Source organism: Dermacentor variabilis, chromosome 3, assembly GCF_050947875.1.
Source record: "Dermacentor variabilis isolate Ectoservices chromosome 3, ASM5094787v1, whole genome shotgun sequence".
Lineage (NCBI taxonomy): Eukaryota > Metazoa > Arthropoda > Arachnida > Ixodida > Ixodidae > Dermacentor > Dermacentor variabilis.
In genome coordinates, this window is record NC_134570.1 from 79,011,428 (window position 1) to 79,032,485 (window position 21,058).

Here is a 21,058-nt window from a genome sequence, read left to right on the forward strand (position 1 = left end):
TGCTACTAATAGTGATGCTATTCCCACACTTAAGACGTTTATAAGCATACCTATAATGGGTTTTAGATAGCCTTAATCTGGTTTTATTTTGCCCACCGAGTATTATTTTTTTCGACGCAAATGACATTAGTAAACATGACCCGTATTCACAAAGAACTTCCTACGCTATAACTTTTCGTACAAAGTGTTCGAGCCTATAGTTATATCGGACATATTGCTGCCGAAAGCACCGAGCTGATGACAAAGAGCTCTTGCGAAAGAAAAACTTTGTGAATAAGGCTTGAGAACGCGGTATGGAATTTCCTTCGCATGTCACCATGAATGAATCAGGTGCGGGGGCTGTATTTAACCCCTAAATTTTCCCACGGCAACTCAGCAACCCCAGAGAGACGAATAACCTTAATTCGTTACCTAAGGCGACTTATCTTCCAGCTTGTCCTCTATAAGGTCAGGCAAGCGGAGGACATATACCAAAGCGGCCCACGCATCGATACACGTGCCTACCCACATACGAACCGCTTGAGTAAGAATAGAGCCGAAGAAAGAAAAGGGCAACCACAAAATTCGTAAGAAAACGTAAGCATTTTCGGTAAGCCCAGATAAGGCACCCACGCTTCGGGAGAGTGCGGCGTGCAGAATAAATCCGTTCTTTGGTACTAGCCACTCGTACTCCATTAAGCGCGCACCCCCACACGCAGTAATGAATAATCTCGGCTCTCTGAAGCCTCTTGCGCAAGCTCGCTTTTGACCTTAGCGCCTTTGTCGGGCAACCTTTTGTTACCGTGCCAATATTATCAATTTCGGCAAAGCCGCGGCGGTAATCAATTTCGGATTCCCCAAGCTTCCTCCTCTCTCAACCTACGCCCTTCGAAAGAGCAGCTCTTTGTTTATCCCTTTGTGCGCGGCAAGAGCCTTTCAAACAAAGCCACCATTTCTTGTTCAGGTAAATGTCAAACGAAAGGCGTAGGCGACACTCCGGATTTAAATATCGAATTAGAGGAAGCATTACATCAACAACCGAAACACCGGCAGAAAAGAAAGAAAGGGCGAGAGATCTGTCTCCGGTACCGGCACGTAAACAAGTCGAAGGTCATTCAATTCTTCCAGCACAGCTCGCGCTGTGCGCGTGCGGTGCGCTTGCCGCTTTTTAAGCCCTTCAAGCGTGGTAAAACTCCGCTAAGCTCACTCACTCTACCTCTGCTTTTCTCTTTCTTTCATGTCAGGCGACTCGAGTGTCGTGTCTAAAAAAAAATAAAGAAAGAAAGAACTGGAGCAGTTAGGATAGGCTACAACACAAAGAGAATGGTGTCTGAGATGGCAAGAGCGGCCCCGTTCGATGGATTCGCATAGACCGCTTTTGTATGCGTGCTTTCATCTCTCGTAAGCAAACACCGCGCCCATAGAAAAGGTTCGCTTCTCAAGTAAGACCCTTTTCTTCATCCCGAGGAGTTCATTGGATTTGTCAGAAACGTTGCCATGACAACAGATCAATGCCGAGGTCACCCGCCAAGGTTACCCGTTACCCGGCAAGGTTGGCGGCCCCGTGGCCCGAGCCCCCGGTCGCGGGAGACGCGGCGGCGCGCGCTCATTCCGGTAGAGTTCCTTGGCCGGCCGACAGGTGGAGCACGGAGCGCGCTCCTCGCCGCTTCTTGGAGGGTATTGGTCCTTGGGTCGCGCAGGTGTATTCTTTAATGGGTGGCCTCCTCCCCTTCTGCGTGACTTATATGGAGTGCAGGCTTTGGAGCTGGCTGCGAAAACTAGATGGCGGCACATCCGCGAGCGAAGTGCGAGAAAAGCGCGCAGCCATTGCGTGCTTCGTGCGAACATTGGAATGTTGCGGCGAGAGGCAGATGCACACCCGTGAGCAAAAGTATACCGACCAGGGATTGCCCGATAAAGCCGATTTTTTTGCTCTGCCTGTGAATGCAACTTCAATATGCGCGCTTAAGTCCGAACTTGGCACTGTGACCTTTCCAGTGTACTCGTCAATTTCAGATTATGCATTTTATTTACAAATAAATTTAGTTTTTTCGGCAACCCTGTGGTCCGTATACTTTTGCTCACGGGTGTACATGTATAGTCAGTGTCAGAGGCCTTCGATGCTTGAGAAATTAGGCAAAACAGGGGCCCTATAACGTAAAACTATTGCAATGTTTTTGTTATAATATCCTGACGTCAAATTTGCGTAACCGCCGACGCAAGCATCGAGCGCTGACCTACCTGCACGGTTGTTAAACAGACCAATCAAACCCTCTCCTCGTTTATTGTAGGTTACTCTTGTTTGCTTTAAAAATGGATAGCATTGCCTACACTAAGCGGCTTGTCTTACCTAATTGGCTGATAAGAGGCGTGGAGCACGCTGAAGTGGAGAAGGATTCAATGGGGCCGACCCGGTGCACTGAAAATTGATAACCGAATGAAGAGTGTGGTACCGGCGTCCGCGATTGGTCCGTTTTCCCTTACTTAGCTTGCAGTGGCTGGTCGAAAATCGCGGTGGCATGCAACGGAAAGTTAACAATGCCGCTAAAAAAGAATCCTCAGCAAAGAAAAGTTGGCTGAGCGAGATCGTAAACGTGCCGAAAGTGCTCAAAACGTTACACGGCCACACAAAAAGTTTTATTGAAGGCAAATAAACTAATGCTCTCCGGCAGATGCGTGTAGCCAGCGCCTGAGTGATCGGCGGCAGCGATCTTTTATTTCTTCCGAAACGGGGCAGCCTGCGGCTGTTCAGAAGAAAATTCAGTTTTCTTCGGCATATTAATACATCTTTAAAGAGTACGCGTCACTTTGACGCTGTGAGTTTTCGCGTTTTGTGACGTCCCGCGACAGGCAGGTGAAGTGGGTGCAGCCAGAAAACTTTTGACCAATAGCTGAGGGGTAATGGAGAAAAGCTGTCGAAGCAGAAATAGCTATTTTTCTTTTGTTCAGTTCAATCAAATATATTCAGAGTGTACACGTCATATCAGATGGGGAACTATCGCGGGTTGTGTGACGTCGCGTAACTGACAGGCGAAGTAGGGGTGGCCCAAAAAAGTTTTTGACCAATCGCGCAGGGCTGATCGCAGAATTGGAATAGAAAAGTGTGGAATAGGGGCCCTAGAACGTAAAACTATTCCAATTTGTTTTTATTCCGATTTCGTGACGTCAAATTTGCGTAACCGCCTACGCAAGCATCGGGCGGTTACCTGCAGGGTTGTCTGAACAGACCAATTAAACGCTCTCCTCGTTCGTAGGCGGTCACTTTCGTTTGTTTGAAAAACAAATAACATTGCCTACACTGAGCGGCTTGTCGTATTTAATTGGCTGACAAGAGGCGAGGAGCACGCTCAAGTGGAGAGGGAATAGATAGGGCAGAGCCAGTACAGTGAAAATCGATAACCCGATGAAGAGGGTGGTGCCGGCGTCTGCGATTGGTCCGCTTTCCCTTATTCAGCTTGCGGTGGCGGGTCGAAAATCGCGGCGGCATGAACGGAAGCTTAAGAATGACGCAAAACGAATCCTCAGCAAAGAAGAGCTGGCGGAATGAGGTCGTAAACGTGCCGAAATTGCTCGAAATTGATACATGGCCACGCAAGAAGCTTTATTATACGCAAATAAACCCATGCTCTCCGGCAGGTGCGAGTAGCCAGCGCCTGAGCGATCGGCGGTAGCCATCTTTTATTCCTTTCGGAACGGGGCAGCCAGCGGCTATTAAGAAGAAAATTCAGTTTTGTTCGGCATATTAATGCATTTTTATTGCGTAAACGTCACTCTGACGCGGTGAGTTTTCGCGGTTTTGTGACGTCTGTGACAGGTGTGAAGTGGGTGCAGCCCGAAAACTTTTGACCAATAGCCGAGGGCTCATGGCAAACAGACGTCGATTCAGAAATAGTAATTTTTGTTTTGTTCGGTCAAATTATGCATAATCAATGTATACACGTCATATCAGATGGGGAGGCATCGCGGTTTTCGTTACTTCGCGTGACAGACAGGTGAAGGGGGGGTGGTCCAATAAAGTTTTGGAGCAATCGCGGAGGGCTGATAGCAGTATTGGAAAAAGTATAGCAGTATTGATAGCAGTATAGAAAAGTTTGCAATAGCATTACGTTATAGCGCCCTAGCTTTACGTTATAGCGTCCCAGGAAGTCATTTGGGATGAAAACTACAGCAAGGGGGAGATGGAACATTGGTAGCGTCGAGATTGAGAAGGTGCTCATTAATAAAGGTTACACTTTATGGTGTAACCTTTATATACAAATAGTTTAGTCATATTGCCACAGACTAAGTAGTAGTGTAGAATGCAGCTGAAGAGTAATAAGACCGAGCTTGCTACCATATCAAAGTGCCTTGGTCCGAAGCTAACGTTGATACCATCCATAATCTATCCATCAAACCATTCACACATTCATCCATGCATTCATGACTGGCCAGTCATTCTCTTCATCTTTCCGTCCATCCATCCCGTCATCCCTCCGTCCGTCCGTTTATCTTTCCATTAAATCCAATCCATCTGGCCAACTCCCTATTCCCAGTGAACTGACAGCGTTAGATGAAAGAAAATTGAGTACGCTAAATCAGTGGGTGCAGTCACAGTGGTTTACATGAAACGTGTTGTGAATGCTACATCTACAGTGTATGGGTACTAGGGCAGCGAAATGGGTATAACCTAATAGACACGATACATTTATTCTCGCTTTGTAAAGCGTCTATGTTCAACTTATGTTACAGCTAGTGGAGGTTTAGGGTCTAATTTCGCAATCCGGCTCACTCCCTATTCGTAGAGGACCTCGTTGTTTCGCGGAGGGTGGTTGAACGCTACAGGGTACAGAAATGACCCCCTACTGGTGGAACCTGGGACTGTCCTGCACCGCTCGAGCTCACCGCACTCGTAGATGGTTGGGTATTTGGCGCTCGCCTCAACTTCCTGTGCTTGTGCTCCCTGTGTAGATGGACACGTTAAGCAATGCCCAAAATGTTTGGATATCGCTCTGTCTATCTGTCTATCGCTTTAGCTATCGCCCGAGTCCCTCCACATCATTTCTAGACTCAATACGTGTCGAACGCAGGGGCGCCATAGCGGAGCAAGTGTGAAATTTATGCAACGGCACACTTTTAGGCCATATGACACCTGTTACGGCTGCCACCAGTGGGTACGGGGAGAGTGTTTGGGCGATCTCCAACAGCGCCTGCTTGGAATTCGAACCAGATTGACCATCGGAGAGAGCCCGGCAACGAAGAGATGATCTAGAGATAAATAACAGAAGGTTAATTCATCGTTACGGGTAAGCGGTGCGCTCCAAGACAGAAACTACTGAAACTTTCGGCGGGCGTGCTCCTACATGCAAGGGAGAATGAACTCTGTCTCTGGCATCTCGCTGGCCTTCTAATAAATACCCTATACACCACCCAGGATGCCTCATTATCTCTTTTTGCCTGGTAGAGGGCTTTGTTAGCAGACTGGCCAAACCACACAGAAGAATACCGAGAAAGACCACTCCCTGGGGTAAAGGGGTTGAACGTAGGTCACGTCGTGTCAACACATTGGTCAGCCTACACAGAGAAATTCTGAGAGAAATCACTCCCCCCTGGCGCAGAGATGGGTAGCGTCGGTCGCATCGGGTCAGCACACTGGTCTGCCTGCACTGAGTAATTTGAAGAAAACTACTCACTGAGGCAGAAGGGTTCAACGTACGACAAGGGAGAGTAGGGTTTGCACTGATGCATATAATCCCATCGCACACACCCGATGGACAAGTCTTTTCATGTTACGAGCTTGACGATTAGGCGCATGGAGTCTCAGGTGCTTGGCATCCGTTCCATTCATCGCCGCACACAGTGGACCGTAACATTCCCGATTAGCACCGGTTTGAGTTTGATGGATTATACCTACTATGGCTGATTGAGCTTTGTCGAACGCGACCACACCCGCTGGGATCGACAAATATACTGCCGAGCGACTGGCCGCTCGGTCCACTTTGCGTGTTTTCGCCGCCTGCTTTCACACTCGGAAAAACACTTTTATGTAGCACGTATTGAGCAACAGAAAGTTATATCGGGAATTTGTCCTGTTGCTCTACAATTTTATCCTTGACCCTTTTCATCTAACTATAATATTTGAGAAGTTGATTAGTTAATGAAGACTCATTATGCAATTAGGCGGAATACAAAAAAAATAATCTGAGTGTCCCCAAGCGACGGCAAACAACATTACCTTCATTCTGTCGGGCTACGTGGCATTTGCATATTTTGAAATCTTGGTACATGATAGTTGGGACACCTTGTGTATAGTTTCTTGCCTTCGTCAAACAGACTGGTGCATGCAGCAATGATTGAATAGATGCTTACAAGATTTCGTTTCTCTTTCTCGGTCTAAGATGATGATCTGGATAAATATATTCGCGCCACCAAACAATCAGCTGCTATCCGTATAGGTTGTTTGTGTATGGCTGACCTCGCTGCACAGACATGCCGGAATGAACCCCTGCTTTCCTAAATCAAACAACGGGTCTGGCAGCTAGGCTTTCCTGCAAACAAGTCAGTTTTACTTCAGGCCTCAAAATGCGGATCGGCAGCGTTAATCACGTCTCATTCAAGATTTGGCATATTTTCGTTATTCTCGCAACGTCTGACTGACCTCTGCCATGTTGTAGAGCTCCACAAATGTCGAATACTCTCGGAAAAGTCCATTTATAACCTTACTGTTAAATTCGCAATCGAACACTCTACCTATGATTCCAGGACTGACGCTCGACTGACCAGGCCATCATCGTCAATTTACGCTTGGACGCGGAAGATTCGCTACTTCGTACAAAACGCGTGGCGCACGCCAAAAGAAGGTCGCGTTTAACGTGCCAAGGCAAAATTAAAACTATGAGAGACACCGTAGTAGAGGGCGCCGCATACTTTCGATCAGCGGACGCTGTTTTATGTCCCCCAGGAAGTTCTTGAATTACGCTCCATCAAAATGCGAATATCGTCGCTGAAAATGAAGCCCGCGATCCCATGATTAGCAGAGCGACATTGTAACTGAGCTACGTTTGCTGGCGTCAGATGCGAGGAAAGAGCGCGGATGACCGAGAGGAAGAGTGAAGCGCCGATTATGAATTGGTGAATTCAGCAGAAATCGGAAAAAAGCAGGATGGTGAGAATGCCAGAAGATTGTGAGCCCTCTATAACGTGAGAGCGGAAAGCAAGAAAAGTGGCCTATCGCGCACGTTTATAGCATAATAAATGGTGTTCTATCTTTGTTAAGTGTATTTCTGAATACGCAAGAGGCATTTATTACGAGAAGTTTCTTATGTAATTCAGTTTATTTACCTCGTAGCCTTCTACTGACTGAGTATGTTGCCGATAAGACGCTCGATACACAACAGCATGGTATAGAGAGAGTAAAGTAATTAAAATGGCAGTGGCTCCAGCGAAATGTCTATGTGTGGGGCCGAGGAACGAACACGACAACCGTTGAAATGACTAGAAATGTCGCATGCATTCTGCGTTCTGACGAGGGGCGAATACATGGCGTCATCGGGTGTACAAATACTCAGTTTCTTCTTCCGTCGAGTTATCATGACAGCGCTCCCTTTTCTTTTTTGAGAATAGCACCGTGTTTAATGCACTACACGTTACTTCATCACGAAGATCGAAGGAAGGTCACAGTTCTGTTTTCCCTACTCAGCCCCAGCTATAGTTGCCAGGTGAAATTTGCAGTAAAGCCTTTTTTTTGTAATTTGCATTTGTTCTAGAGATTGCTTGTAATATGGCATTAGTTAGTCAGCCACAAGGAATTTCTTTGCAACAGAATGGAAGAAATACGGTATTTTCCCTTTGGCATGCGTTATTTTTCGTTTTGACAAAATGCAAAACGTTTGCGCGAGATATTTCAAAATTTATATAGATGACAGCACACACCGTGACTAAAGCTAGCCGAAGGGCAGAGCTAGTAGCAAGCGAAACTCGGGCGGAATATTTGGGGTTATACTCTCCCTAGACGTCGCAGGTGTCTTGCCCGTCGAAAGAAACTACGGATTTGCCATAAGATTGTGTACTGTGCCCATTACGTACGTCATTCCATTTTTCAGCAGTTTTGTTTACAACATACAGCATGGCTCTGCGGTAGGGCAGTACCCGTAGCCTTATAAAGGGGGAACTCCGCTATTTTTTTTTTATAAAAGGCGGCAAGACTTGCACTGCGTTAAACAATACGTTTGCGATGAGTGACATTCGCACAGCTGCCCCGGTACCTGTAAACAAAAAGCCAGTATATATTTGGGCTTCAGTTAGCCATGCCGTCTTATCAAAATGAAAAGGTTTATGTTTACCCTCATCGTACTTTCATCAGGCCTTGTCGGTAAGCGAAAGTTGCATACTTTTAGCAGGAAAAATATTTCTCGTTAAATTTTTTTTCTAACTGCGCGGAATGATTGAACGAAACTCGTTCGTGACCATTTATTTAAAAAAGCGAATAAAGGTGCGCAAAAGTATCTCAGACAAACATAAATGAAGCTGTACGTAATGAAGAAGGTACAAGGCATTATTCTCGAGCACGAGTCACTCAAGTGTTGATGCGAAAAAGTACCGAGGTCTCTCAGCGCATTTTAATATCTCCTGACGCGTTCACATAGCAGTAATTGGCTGTGTATGTTGGATTTTCCCGGACAATCTAGTCGCAATGTAGCCAGCTTACGCCTACTACAAGCCTCTCACAACTTCCCTTACAACTGCCTAAATTGATTTGGTGCTCTTTTTGGAGCGTAGCTCCCAAGTGCCTGTTTCTGCGTTGGGCGTTGGCGTGCCTCGGCGGCGTTACACCTTACACGAGCACGTTACACGAGCACATGCGAAAGATAAAAGCGAACGCTGAACGCAACGGTAGATGAAAGAAGAGAGCGCGAAGAGGAAAGTGCAGCAGGGTGCTACAGCGAAAGCATGAGGCGGAAAGTGGAGGAGGAGCGTAGGGGAAACAGCCTGCGCATGTCCTGTGTTGTCGGTGGCCACGGCATCCAACGGCATCATGGAGGAAGAAACAAGAGGAGGGAACATACTGCGATGCGATTGAAGTGGAAATCTGCTGAGGCAGTGGTGGACTAACACGTGATTGCACGTCAAAGTGCGCGGCGGCTTTTTAGTGTTCCTGTTCTGCAGGCACAGCCACAGCAGGGCAGCTGAATAAGCGGGCACCGAATAAAAAAACTACTGGCATAGCTACTTGGAGCCAATTATCTCAGCAAACCTCAATTCTCGCACCGCAATCTGGACGCAAGAGGTCATGTGTTGGGCCACCACTGCGTCTCCAGTGAGATTTCGTGTGGCAAGGCTGGCTGAGGTAATATGCTCCTCATATATGTTTCCTTCCTCCGTGAACAGCATCCTCCACCTCGTGGGTGATCTCATTTGCGCATATGAGTGGGGTGAGGGGCAGGGTGTATTGAGGTAGGGAGTGCTGCACTAGTCCGCGGAGTCAGCTGCTGAGGTCAGTCGGCGGTACCAGCGTGTATGACGTGTACCACTGCTCCTGCAAGGTGCGATGGCGAGCGGGTACGAGTGAAGCTCCATGTGACGCTCCCTTGAGTGTTGTCGCCGCTGACGCTAGTGGCACGATTTCCCCGCGGCGAAGGGCCGCTCTCATCGTTTTTGGAACGAAACCGTGAGAAGAAAAACGTAGTACCGTGCAAGACGGGCTGTGGGCGACGATGGGTACGATATGGTACCAGAGGAGCGCGCGTCGCCTGTATGGAAACAAAGCACGCTACACACAGTGTTCTCCACCGAACATAAGCCGTGTACTTATACAATCGTAATACAAAGTATTGACACTGGAAATGAAAACCCGTATACAGCTGCGCTCAAATTTTACACTAGCGAGTATCGTAATCGTAGGTGAGTTTTTGTCGGTATATTTTCAAGTATACAGTTCCTCAGTATGTTCGCAATAAAATTTATAGATAGCAGTGTTTAAACTTGGGTGGCCACTTTCTGTTTGTCTCGAACTTCTGACGAACCTTATTGCCTCTTTGTTTCAGTTTCCCTTTTCATTCACTGTAATGTCAATATGCAGTTAGGCTTTCTTTCTGCTCTTTGTAATGCGACAAGCCTAGCAAGACATCCCAGAAGCTTCCATTGAGCACTTTCGCATGAACTGCCAGCAATATAACACTTAGAGAGCACAGTTCAGCGATAAGTTAAGCAACTTTGATAAACTTCTCGACTCCTCTGTAACCAAAATACTCGGTTCACTAAACAAACAGAAACGTTGCTTTGCTAGCCCTACGGAATTTCGTTTTGTACGGCTGTAATTAATTTACTTTTATTTGCAGGTTCAAGGAAACTCCACGCGAATCTTGTGTTAGCAGTTTGAGTTAGTGTTCAGGATTGCTATAAAGATATAACGTTCGTGTGTGCAGAGTGGGCATGAACCTCTCATCATTAGCGCGAGTATACATACGATGCTTCTTCTTTTTAGCTATCTTCTTATTTTGTTTTTTGCGATATTCAGTATACTGCGTCTGTAGACTGTGTGTGCGTTATACGGGGGAGCGAGGTAGCATCAGTTTCTTAACTGTGCATTCAGATACCCTGCCCTGATATGGACTACCTTCCTCTTCCTCTACAACACCAATATCGTCACTATGGACAGTTCCGAAGCTACCAAGGAAATATTCGTCACGTCGTAGGACGCTCCTTCGACTCCAAGGATCATCCTATGTAGGACACCCAATTCGTGATTCTAACGGTTTCGGTATAGGCTGGTAAAATTGTTTGCCATTTCGGCGCACCATTCTCTGCGGAGTTTGCTGCCTTACGCTTGACACCTTTCAGACGAAGGATAGTCTGAGAATGTGACATTATTTTAAATTTAATAGGTGTGTGCATTGTCTCATTTCTTAAGCGGTAATACTGCGCCTCTTGCATTGAAGTACAAATGTGCAAGCTTAGTTTAGGAAAGAGCGGCTGCTGAAAACATGCATGAAAATTTAGTACCTGCGAAAAGCGAATAGCTTTGTTAGCAGCAGGCTCGGTGTTAGAGCTACATTCGACCTCATCGTTCTTTTCGTACCAGCGCAAAGAGACACGAACAAAAGGAAGAAACACAACAACGCAGCGCCCGTGTTGCTGTTACCAAAAGAACGATGACTCAACTCGCCCGCCTTGCTATCTTGCCTACATTTGAACGCCGACTGCAGTTCGCGCCTAAATCACCTATGTTTGACACATATAGGACTAGATGGCAGCACAATGCTAGCGTTTGATCGTTCTTTGCTTCTTCATTGCGCATACGCTCACATGGAATGATTCATGAGCACTGTCGTGTAGGAATTTCAGATGAAATAGCATTTATCTGTTCACCAGAGGTGAATGGGCGCGTGTACTGTACTTATTAAAAGAACTTGAGATTTCCTTCTCTTCTGATTTACAGGCGGCTATCGCAGAAACTCGTGGAATAATTGCAAAAGGCTCGGCCCCAACGTACGTACTCAACAAATTAGAACAGATTTCTCTTCAGTTGCTTTGATATCCTCTGCACGTGCAGTACATTAGACACTTCTAAATGCCTACATGCTTAAAGGCGGGCTTTATGTGCTTCTTAGAAACCATGCAATAAACGTTTATTTCTTTAATCGGCAGTGGAGTAGCGTTAAATTGCAGTTTTCACCGAGCTAAAGAAAGATACGCACTTCGAATTATGCTTACATAATCATAATATGATTGCGTAATGTAATCAACAATGAGGCGACACAGGCTTGCGCCTGTTGGACGTCGCTGCACCATAACTGTTTCAAACCACGTCGGTGCTATAGAAATCTAGTGAGTCCTTGCAACGCTAGCGAATCCTGTTGAAAATTATTTCGAATTGAAGAGTGCGCGTTTATTCGACTACGGTTGTCTCATCGTGATGTAGCGCAAGGTGTAGCAAGATCCGACGCACAACAGTATAGACACGTGACGTAGCCATCGATCTTAAATTGTGCAACCATGCCGTACATATGGTGATGATACACAGTAGGAGACAGAACAGAGTTTTTCTAGTCAGCGCTATGAACTTATTTTATGGACTGAGGCCTGGCGCGGCAGGGGAAACGGGCACATTTACATGTTCTCGCAAGTATACTGTAATCTACCGGAAAGAGGGTGTTCAGCCTTGCTTCCAAGTTTCTTAGTGGTACGCAGCTACTGTGAGCGTCCTGATCATCGGTTGCGATTCGAAGCCTATACAGGATGTTTCACGTAACTTGTGCCAAGGATTTTAAAACAGTGGTTAGCCGCAGCTGAATGAAACGAATGGAAGATGGTTTGCCGTCATGTGACGCTCCTTAGTGTATTTTCTACATTCCGCTTAATTATTCAATTAACTAAGATGAAGTTTACTAAATTTTCAATATTCTCTTTAGGGCCAAGTGCATTTCACTGCATTGTAGAGTGGGTATAGAAACGACCAATGCAGTCTTTTGTGGGAAGGTACTACATGCTGCGTGGCGATTTTTTTTCCCCGGCGTTTAAAGAAAGCGCGCGAAATCTGAAATAAAACCCCGTGGCTGCGCTCGTGCGCTATCGCATTCCAGCACTCTCAACCGTGCGTCGAACCTATCGCTTATCAGGGATGACGGAGCGTCCTTTCCGTGTGCCAGCGCCAAAGATGCTGACGCACTGTGAAGCCGCTGCCCAGAGCCGCGGCCGCTAACTTCACCGCGGTGCGCGCGCACGGTTCTTTCGCACGAACCGCGACTGAGAGCGCTGCACTACGATAGCACAGCCACGTGGTCTTAATCCATATTTCGCGGGATTTCGTTCAACGCCGAAAAAAAAAAAAAATTCACCACGCAGCATGCACGTTGCCACAAAAAAAAAAAAAAAGAAAAAAAAATGGATCGGTCGTTTCTTAACCCCTTCTGCAAAGCAGTGAAGTACACTTGGCCCTACAGTGAATACCAAAAATTGTGCTTAATTCATCTTGGTTAATTAGCCAATGAAGCGGAATATATAAAAAAAGTACCGTAAGGAGCGCCACATGATGGCAAACCATATACCGTTGGTTTCATTCAACTGCGGCTAATCACTTTTTTTCCCTTAAATCCTATAGGCACAAATTACGTGAAACATCCTGCATATGCAGTATAAGTGCCGCAGGTGGGTTGTTCGACCGCCGAACTTTGTGGGGCATGGGTGTGTGACCTTTGCGTTATGTGGTGCAACTACAGGGTTACTATTCTTAACTATAACCATAAGCGGTGTTCAGAGCCGCACCGCCAGCGTGTTCCAGTGCCACCACCGTAACATGATATGAGCATGATGCGCTTACAGGCGGCGCTCGGGCTGAGCGATTCTCTCTGGCGTTGCTTTGCTAGGCTAAATCTCAACTGTAGCTCTCAGTAGCCTCCTTTGGCAATGTAGGCACCAGGTGGCTAATAAGGGGCATGGTAAGTACTTTAACTGGGCCTTTTCCGCGCTATTAGGTTGTCAGGTACAATGAGTCACGGAGCCGAGGGTGGGCTCGCAAGCTGCGAGTATACAAGGTGTCCCAGTTAACTTTAGCCAGAGCTTAAAAATATACCAATGCCACGTAGCTGGAAACCACGATAATGCTGCTTGCCGTCACTTGGAGGCACTCACATTATTTTTTTCATCCCACCTAATTAGATAATAAGGCTTCATTATTCAATCAACTTCTCAAATATTATAATTAGATGAAAAGTGTCAATGAGAAAATTCTAGAGAGACATGAAAATCTCCCGATGCGGCTTTCTGTTGCTCAATACGCGTTGCATAAAAGTGGTTTTCCGAGTGCGAAAGAAGCCCGCAATTCCACGGAAGATTGCCGCGCGACTGGCCGCTCGAGACACTTTTCGTGTATTGGCGGGCTGCTTTCCCGCTCGGAAAAACGCTTTTATGTAGCACGTATTCATACGTGTAGCATACGTGTAGCATGAATACGTGTAGCACGTATTCAGCAAGAGAAAGCTGCATCGGGAGCTTTTCATGCTGCCGTGCAATTTTCTCACTGCCTCTTTTCATCTCGTTATAATATTCGATAAGTTGAATAATTAATTGAGACGAATTATCTAATTTGGTTGAAATAAAAAAAAACCAATGTCCAAGTATCTCCAGTATCTCCAAGCGACGGCAAACAGCATTGTCGTGGTTCTGTCCAGCTACGCGGCATTCGACAATTTTTAAACTCTGGGTAAAGTTAGCTGGTGCATCCTGCATATACTGTGGAAGAGATTACGGCAAGCACAGTGACACCAGGACGGGGCGCTCCTGATTCATTTTCGCTACTAGCGCGAAGCCCGGCATTACAAGCGTGTCAAAGTGAGCCTGCGGGAAAGCGAACCTGCGGAATTTCGCGTCTTCCCTAATGCTACCGGTGCAGAAACGGTCGCGTCGCGGATGTAACAGGGAGTGCCGGCTGGCGTACCGCGTTTTGCCGAATGAAGTCGAGCTTTAATTTTGAGTGCTCCGTTAAATATGGCGCTTCTGTCGAGAGCCCGCCGTCGCGTAATTACGACTTTGAAATTGGCGAGCTATCAATGCTGAGAACGCCGAGCAAGAGATATTCGCAAACGTATGACGACTACTAACACTGCAAACTCTATAGTCGAGAATAGTGATTCGCAATGAAAATGGAAGTGCAGCGTCGACGACGGGTGTAGTTATTTGCAACGTGAAGTGGCTTTCAATGAAAGGATTTTATGCCTCGCATCTCAGAATAATGCAATGCGGTTTGTAAGAGTCCGAGAGATCTCTTTTCGAGCTTTCGATGCCTCATTTGTATTTCTAATGCATTAGTGTTGGAATCGGCCTTTAAGATATTGCAGCTGATTTATATCTGTGAATTATTTTAATCCTGGGGAAGCATCATTACCGGCCGTCTAAGGGGGCCGTTAGATGCCGTTTTGTTGACCAACTCAGTTAATCCTTTTCAAGAGAAAAAGGTTGTCATCGAAGAATGAGGTTTTATATTTTCTTTTGGCAAGTGTAGACGTTCCCAATATCTGGGACAGCTGTGGGAGTCGAAAACGGGGCACTATAGACACCGATAGCATTCATTCACTCAAAAAGACCGTACAACTACACTCGCAAATATATAAGTTTGTGCTATTAAATTTATTGAACCTTGGCGCTACAAAATGATGTTGAGACCTCTTACGCACACGCTAAATATTGAAGGTCTTAGAAAATGCGTACTTGGGGTGTGTAGGATGAGTACTGACTTTATTTAGAGTGTCAAGGTTTATTTTTCTTATGTTAAAATGATGTCATGCTCTATAATCTTATTTCACCAGCCTTAGTTTCCATATAATAATTAGCTCCTTCGCAGATATATCCATTCTAGCCCTGCAGTGACTTGCCATTTCTTTATTTCCGCCTGGTGGGCTTACCTTGTTCTTTTCCAGCCTACCGAGCAGAAACCAGCAAAGTTATGCTGGTACCATTGCTATGACGAAGACAGGAACAGAGTGCACCAAAAATTGGAATCCTACGGCACCCCGTGCGCCGTAAGTAAATATTCTACCACGTGCCGGCAATCGATGAAAAGAACAAGTATGGAATTTTTCAAAAGCTGTATGCACTACGGTCTTCCTTTTTTTTTTCTTTTTTCATCTCTAGCATGGAAGGGTTTCGCTATGCAACGTAGAACAATGTCTTTTGTCCTCCGGCCCTACTCAGCCGGGTTTGCTCTCCTTGATCAAGAAGGCGCCGTGCGACAAAATCTCTGCTTTGCTACGCAACAGGGGATCCCCAATGACCCCTCAGAACACTCTCGCCCGGCCTCTCCCGAGTTTCAGCTCAGCGCAGGTATTCATCGTCTGTTGCACGACATACATAGAGAAATACCACCGGTGGCCCCGTTCTTACTACAATACTCTACTCATCGCTTACAGACGCACAAGCGCAAAAAGTAAGAGAAGGTTGTCCTTGGCCCTATGCACAACTTGGCGGACGTCGTAGGCGCCACACGAGTTACTAGATGTCACCTGATAAAGGATCGAATGTAACAGTGTGAGGAGACAGGAAACTTAAGAGACAACTGCACACAAACCTGTGGCGAGCAGGCCTTGTTGAACGAAAGGACTGCTTTTGTTACCCTATTTTACGCCTCATCTGAGGGGAGACTAAAGATTTTCACTCATCACTCACTCACTCACTCACTCACTCACTCACTCACTCACTCACTCACTCACTCACTCACTCACTCACTCACTCACTCACTCACTCACTCACTCACTCACTCAATCAATCAATCAATCAATCAATCAATCAATCAATCAATCAATCAATCAATCAATCAATCAATCAATCAATCAATCAGGTCGTTTGGTTAACACTCTGGTTACCTCTAACGTTTTCTTTGAGCCATGAAATTAATGGAGAAAATCGCAGCTGCAGTAGTATTATGCTGCTTCCGCAATTCAATTTGGCTACGACGAGTGTCCTGAAATGCCTGGGTAATCTCGGAGGTCATGTTTTGCGGAGCGCTACCGCTTGCTTTTCATCAGACGCCGAGTGATAGAGGACGCTACGCCTTTGGGAAAAGCGCAGACAAAGCGGTGCGAAAAAGGATGCAGCAGTATGACGAATCGCAGGATAATGTAATAAAGTCCACCGAATTTTTTCTCTTCTTTTTTTACAGCGAGGCTGTCTTTGGCTAGTATCCCAGAATCTTTTCGCGTGCATCACACCAATAGAAGACCCAGTGGGCCAATCCGGGCGGCAGTGCAAGGCCGGGAGCAATGGCTCATAGCCCCGTAAGGCAGTGGTGTGAACCGAATATACGACACAGCTTTCGTTTCAATACGAAACGCATAAAATAAGAACAGCGTCAAACCCCATGATTTATTACGAGGAGCGCGCACTTCCGCGTTGATCAACATACGTTACCGCCAATTTCTCGCCAGTGGTCATTGTCGCCGACTTTAACGTAGACAACTCAAAAGCGAAAGCAAGGCAGTGGTACACCTACTTCGTGGTAAACTTTGTCCTCGGTTACTTCAACGATCCGTTTCAAACAACTACCTTGCATTGATTGAACTTTGACCCAAGACATTTCTGAAATAAGAACGGAACAACATCTGCCTGTATCACAGGGACCACAAAGCAGTGAGCGCACTAATTTCAATGTAATAAATAAAATAAAGTTTTTGTAAACTGTACTGAAACCTTTGTTTGCGTCAAACATCACTTTGAAGAGCAATGCGCCTAATAATTGCACATCACGGGATAAGCGTTTGAGAAGTTGCCCTACATCAGGCACAACATACCTACAGCTTCGCTGACCAACTACCTTCGCAGGAGCGGATTGGCAGATAATTTTTTTTTCAGAAGTGCAGCGTAATTATGCTTAATTTTACTATCAGTGACTGAATACCTACTTGAGTTCGCACGCGCGACAGGACTCGCACGGAAATCAATTCCATCTTTTAACTGGTGCAAAGCCAAGCCTATCTTCAGTTTACGTCATTTGTTCTCATAATGGTGATGTGTTTATTCGTGATCAGTGTTCTTCGCGCACCACTTTAAACGGTGACTGTGTCTGTCGTTCCCAGTCCTCGTTTCAAGTGGTGTGTAAAGAACATTGACCATGAATTGTAACCAACTGGTCCAAACCAGTACGCTTGTGTTTTTTGTAGTGGTGGCATCTTAGACGCTTTTCAACGCTTATTAATCACTTTACTTGGGCTTGATACTTGCCGTTAGCGCTCATTTAAGATTAACCTCACTGAACGCAGCGCTGCCTAATCTCGGGGTTGCCTCATCGTATCATAGCCTGCCAGACAACATTTCGCTGCGCCCGCTTGACAAACGGCAGCTTCGCCCACGAACATTCTTGCGGAAGAAGAAGTCAGCTTTCAGAGATAATCGGTGCGAAATCGCACATGGATCATTCCTGTTTCTTCTTCCCCGCACCAGTGTCTTTCTCCCGCGCTTTTCTCCTGTAAGACACACGACGGCAATATCTTACGAACTAAGATTTTGCCCGCGAGATGGGCCGCTCAGGCTCTGCATACTTCCGCTTTCGCAAAGCTTAATTTTCTTTTACATGAACATGCTTCGTTTTAAAAAGGAACTAGAGACCAAGAAATGGTCTATATCCGCTCTACTCGTATTTCTTCGTCGCTTTCCTGTCACGTTGCTAAGTTATTCCCCTTTGTTAAGTTATACCCCCGGAGAAGGCCTGCTTGGCCTTCTCCGCCCCGTCCACCAGTTCAAGCTGTCGGTCGACGTCCCCGGAACTGAGCCGGGCTGTCCAGTCGGTCTCGCTGCTGACGGGAGGATGAGAAAACGAGAGCGAGGTGCATTCCCACATGATGTGTGTGAGTGTTACTGCTTGTGAACAGAGCCTACATTGGTCACTTTCCTTGCCCCCTGTGATTTTGTTAATGTACTTTCGGTGTGGGTATGTGTTTGCCTGGAGTCGCCTAAACGCGACCGCTTGCGTTTTATCGAGTTGCTTGGCCGCTGGTGGGAGAGCACGAAGCCTCAAGCGATAACTATGGACTATTTCATGATAAGCCTCGCAGGGTTCCTCGTGTTTCTCCTTTCCATTCACGCCGTCCGCATCCGCGGACGAGGCTCGGCACGCGAGATCTCGAGCCAAACTGTGAGCCGACTCGTTGTCGGGCACAGCCGCGTGAGCGGGGGTCCACACGAGGGTTTTCAAGACACTTAGAGGGCGCCGCGTGAGGACATGGTACGCCTGTTTGGAAATTCTGCCGTGGACGAAATTGCCGATGGCCTGCTTGCCATCGCTGATGACGGTATTCGCTTCCGCATGCATGGTCATGGCAATCGCGATTTCCTCCGTTTCCACCACTCGGCCAGCCGTGATTGTTGAGTGTTCTATCAATACTCCGTTGTGATAGGCTACCACCGCGGTCATGAGGTCGCCGCGAGGGTGTCGCGCTGCGTCTGTGTATACCACTCCATTTTGCGGGCCGTAGCGTCGCCAAATGGCTTCACTAGAGGCCTGCCGACGGCCCTGATGGAACTCGGGGTCCATGTTGCGGGGTAGAAGTGGGGCATAAATATGCCCCCTGACCTTCCGCAGAATCGTCATGTACTCTGTAACCTCAGGGATGGCCTCGAGACTGAGCTTCCGGAGGACTGTGCGGCCAGCCGGGGTCAGCGATAGACGATGGACTTGGGCTGTGTGGTGAGCGTCTAAGAGCTCCTCGATCGTGTTGTGCATGCCTAAGGCCTCTAGCCTTGCGGTGACCGCGTTGTTCGGAAGGCCCAGGGCTGCCTTTGTGCTTCGTTTGATCATAGTGTATAAATTTACTAAGTCCGTGGCTGCGAGTTTGACATATGGGGTAGAGTACATGGTTCTGCTGGTTATGTATGCCTGCACAAGTCGAAGGAGCTCGCCCTCTGGAGTGTGTTAATGGAGTGTTAATGGAGTTGAGTGTACGTGTTAATGATGCTCGGCCAACTGGCCTAACTCTCTGCGGTGGCCAGCATAAATAACTTCTGTTATCCTACACGCACGTGCCGAATTTATTTCGCATTTCCTTCGGCTATCTCTCTCTCTTTGTAGGGCCGGCCAAACCGCCCCATTGGATTCTGCTGGGGTTCGCATTGCCACCAAGACCGCTTCGGCAGGCGCCCACCCTGGACTACAAGTGCAGGCAGTAAAGGCCCAACCACTGCACCACCTGCCGGCACGACCACTGCGACTTCTAGGCCGTCGCCGTCGGAGCCTTACCGGCGTGGTAGTGCAAAGCAAACTGTCAACAGCACCGGAAAAAAGCAATTCAGAGCCCTGCAATGAAGCGTCCATAAGAAAGCCCCCAATAGCGCGTCAAGAGGCCGAGTAGAGAGCAAAGTTTCACACTTCACGAACCACCAGCAGCTAAAGGATGACGTGGCAGCATATCTGGGGTAGACGATAGGAGAAAGCATAAAAACAAGTTAAAATATTTTTTTTCATCTCGTCTCTTGCTATATGTTTTTCAAAAGAGCTTATTTCTTTCGCTGACAATAGTGTGCTCCACGTAACATTTATAAATGTGCGAAAAAGACATAGCAGCCACGCATGTGTGTGTTCTTTCACGATTTGCCCGCCCTTCTTTTGCTGAGGCCGTTAAAGATGTCGTCCTGTAGCTAGATGGGACGAGGCCTAATGGTCGCGTTTGACGAATTCGAACAGAGAAACTTCATGTGTAGTTTTTGATTGTTTCTTCCTTTTTTAACGAAGTGGTCGGGGGGCTGCGCTGCTTTGCGAAAAGGTTATACCGTTTATCTGAACTCCTCTGACGTATATAATGCTACTGGAAGTCTGCCTCAGCTTACAGCAGCTTTTTGAGACGTAAACGAGAGGGTCACGTCTTTTCCACAATTTTCGCATTTCTTCCGATCGCGCTGCAGACTGCTGCAAATATCGTCAGTCCAATCAGATATACTGTGAGGTTTTGGTAAAAAAAAGAAGGAAAAGAAAAAAACAGGAACAGAAAAAAATGAAGAAATTCAAAAGGAACAAAAAAAGAACAATAAAACGGAGGAGGAAGGGAAAGGATGGAGGCAGGATAATAACGGTTCAGAACCACCTGCTTTATTTATGGAAATTGCATAATGTCGGGATAAAAGGAGTTGTGTTATTTTGCATTTCTCTTTGAAGTTGGACATGTCCTTTGCTGTCTATTAAGTAAACGAAAAAATAAATAATAAATCACCAGAATCATTTCACTAAAGACATTCCCATTTAACTTCGCACACCGGACATAACTATGGGGCAATATTACCTTTACGGGGTTTTAATGTCCCAAAGCAACTCATGGGCAATGGGATACACTGTAGTGAGTGAGATAGCATCGGAATAATTTCGACCACTTCGGATTTTTTGATTCCCATTCAAAGGATGGCGCAACAGCGGCTGGGCTTCCGTTCTCATGGCAATACCTGCCGGCGGCGGCCGGTAACAGAACCCGGGCACCCCAGGAATAAGAAAATATTTTACAGGGCATGCTACTTGCCAAGAAGCTCAGTACCCACGAGGCAGGAACACAGAGCCTTTACTGGGGAGTTGCAGCGTGCGGTAGTGTGTGCACTTGGCAGGACGGTCTGCTTTCTGAAAGGCGGCCTAGCGGCT

The 21,058-nt window shown here is 46.7% G+C and overlaps 1 protein-coding gene across 1 annotated transcript; it reads left to right on the top strand.

The window, feature by feature from the left end:
- The first annotated feature begins 8,227 nt into the window (after positions 1-8,227).
- On the top strand, positions 8,228-20,647 carry LOC142574004 (uncharacterized). Its single transcript, XM_075683202.1, has 4 exons — positions 8,228-8,326; positions 11,393-11,442; positions 15,369-15,470; positions 19,508-20,647. Exons 1-4 carry the CDS (start codon positions 8,278-8,280, stop codon positions 19,739-19,741), a joined length of 435 nt encoding a protein of 144 aa, XP_075539317.1. The 5' UTR covers positions 8,228-8,277; the 3' UTR covers positions 19,742-20,647.
- The last annotated feature ends 411 nt before the right edge of the window (positions 20,648-21,058 follow it).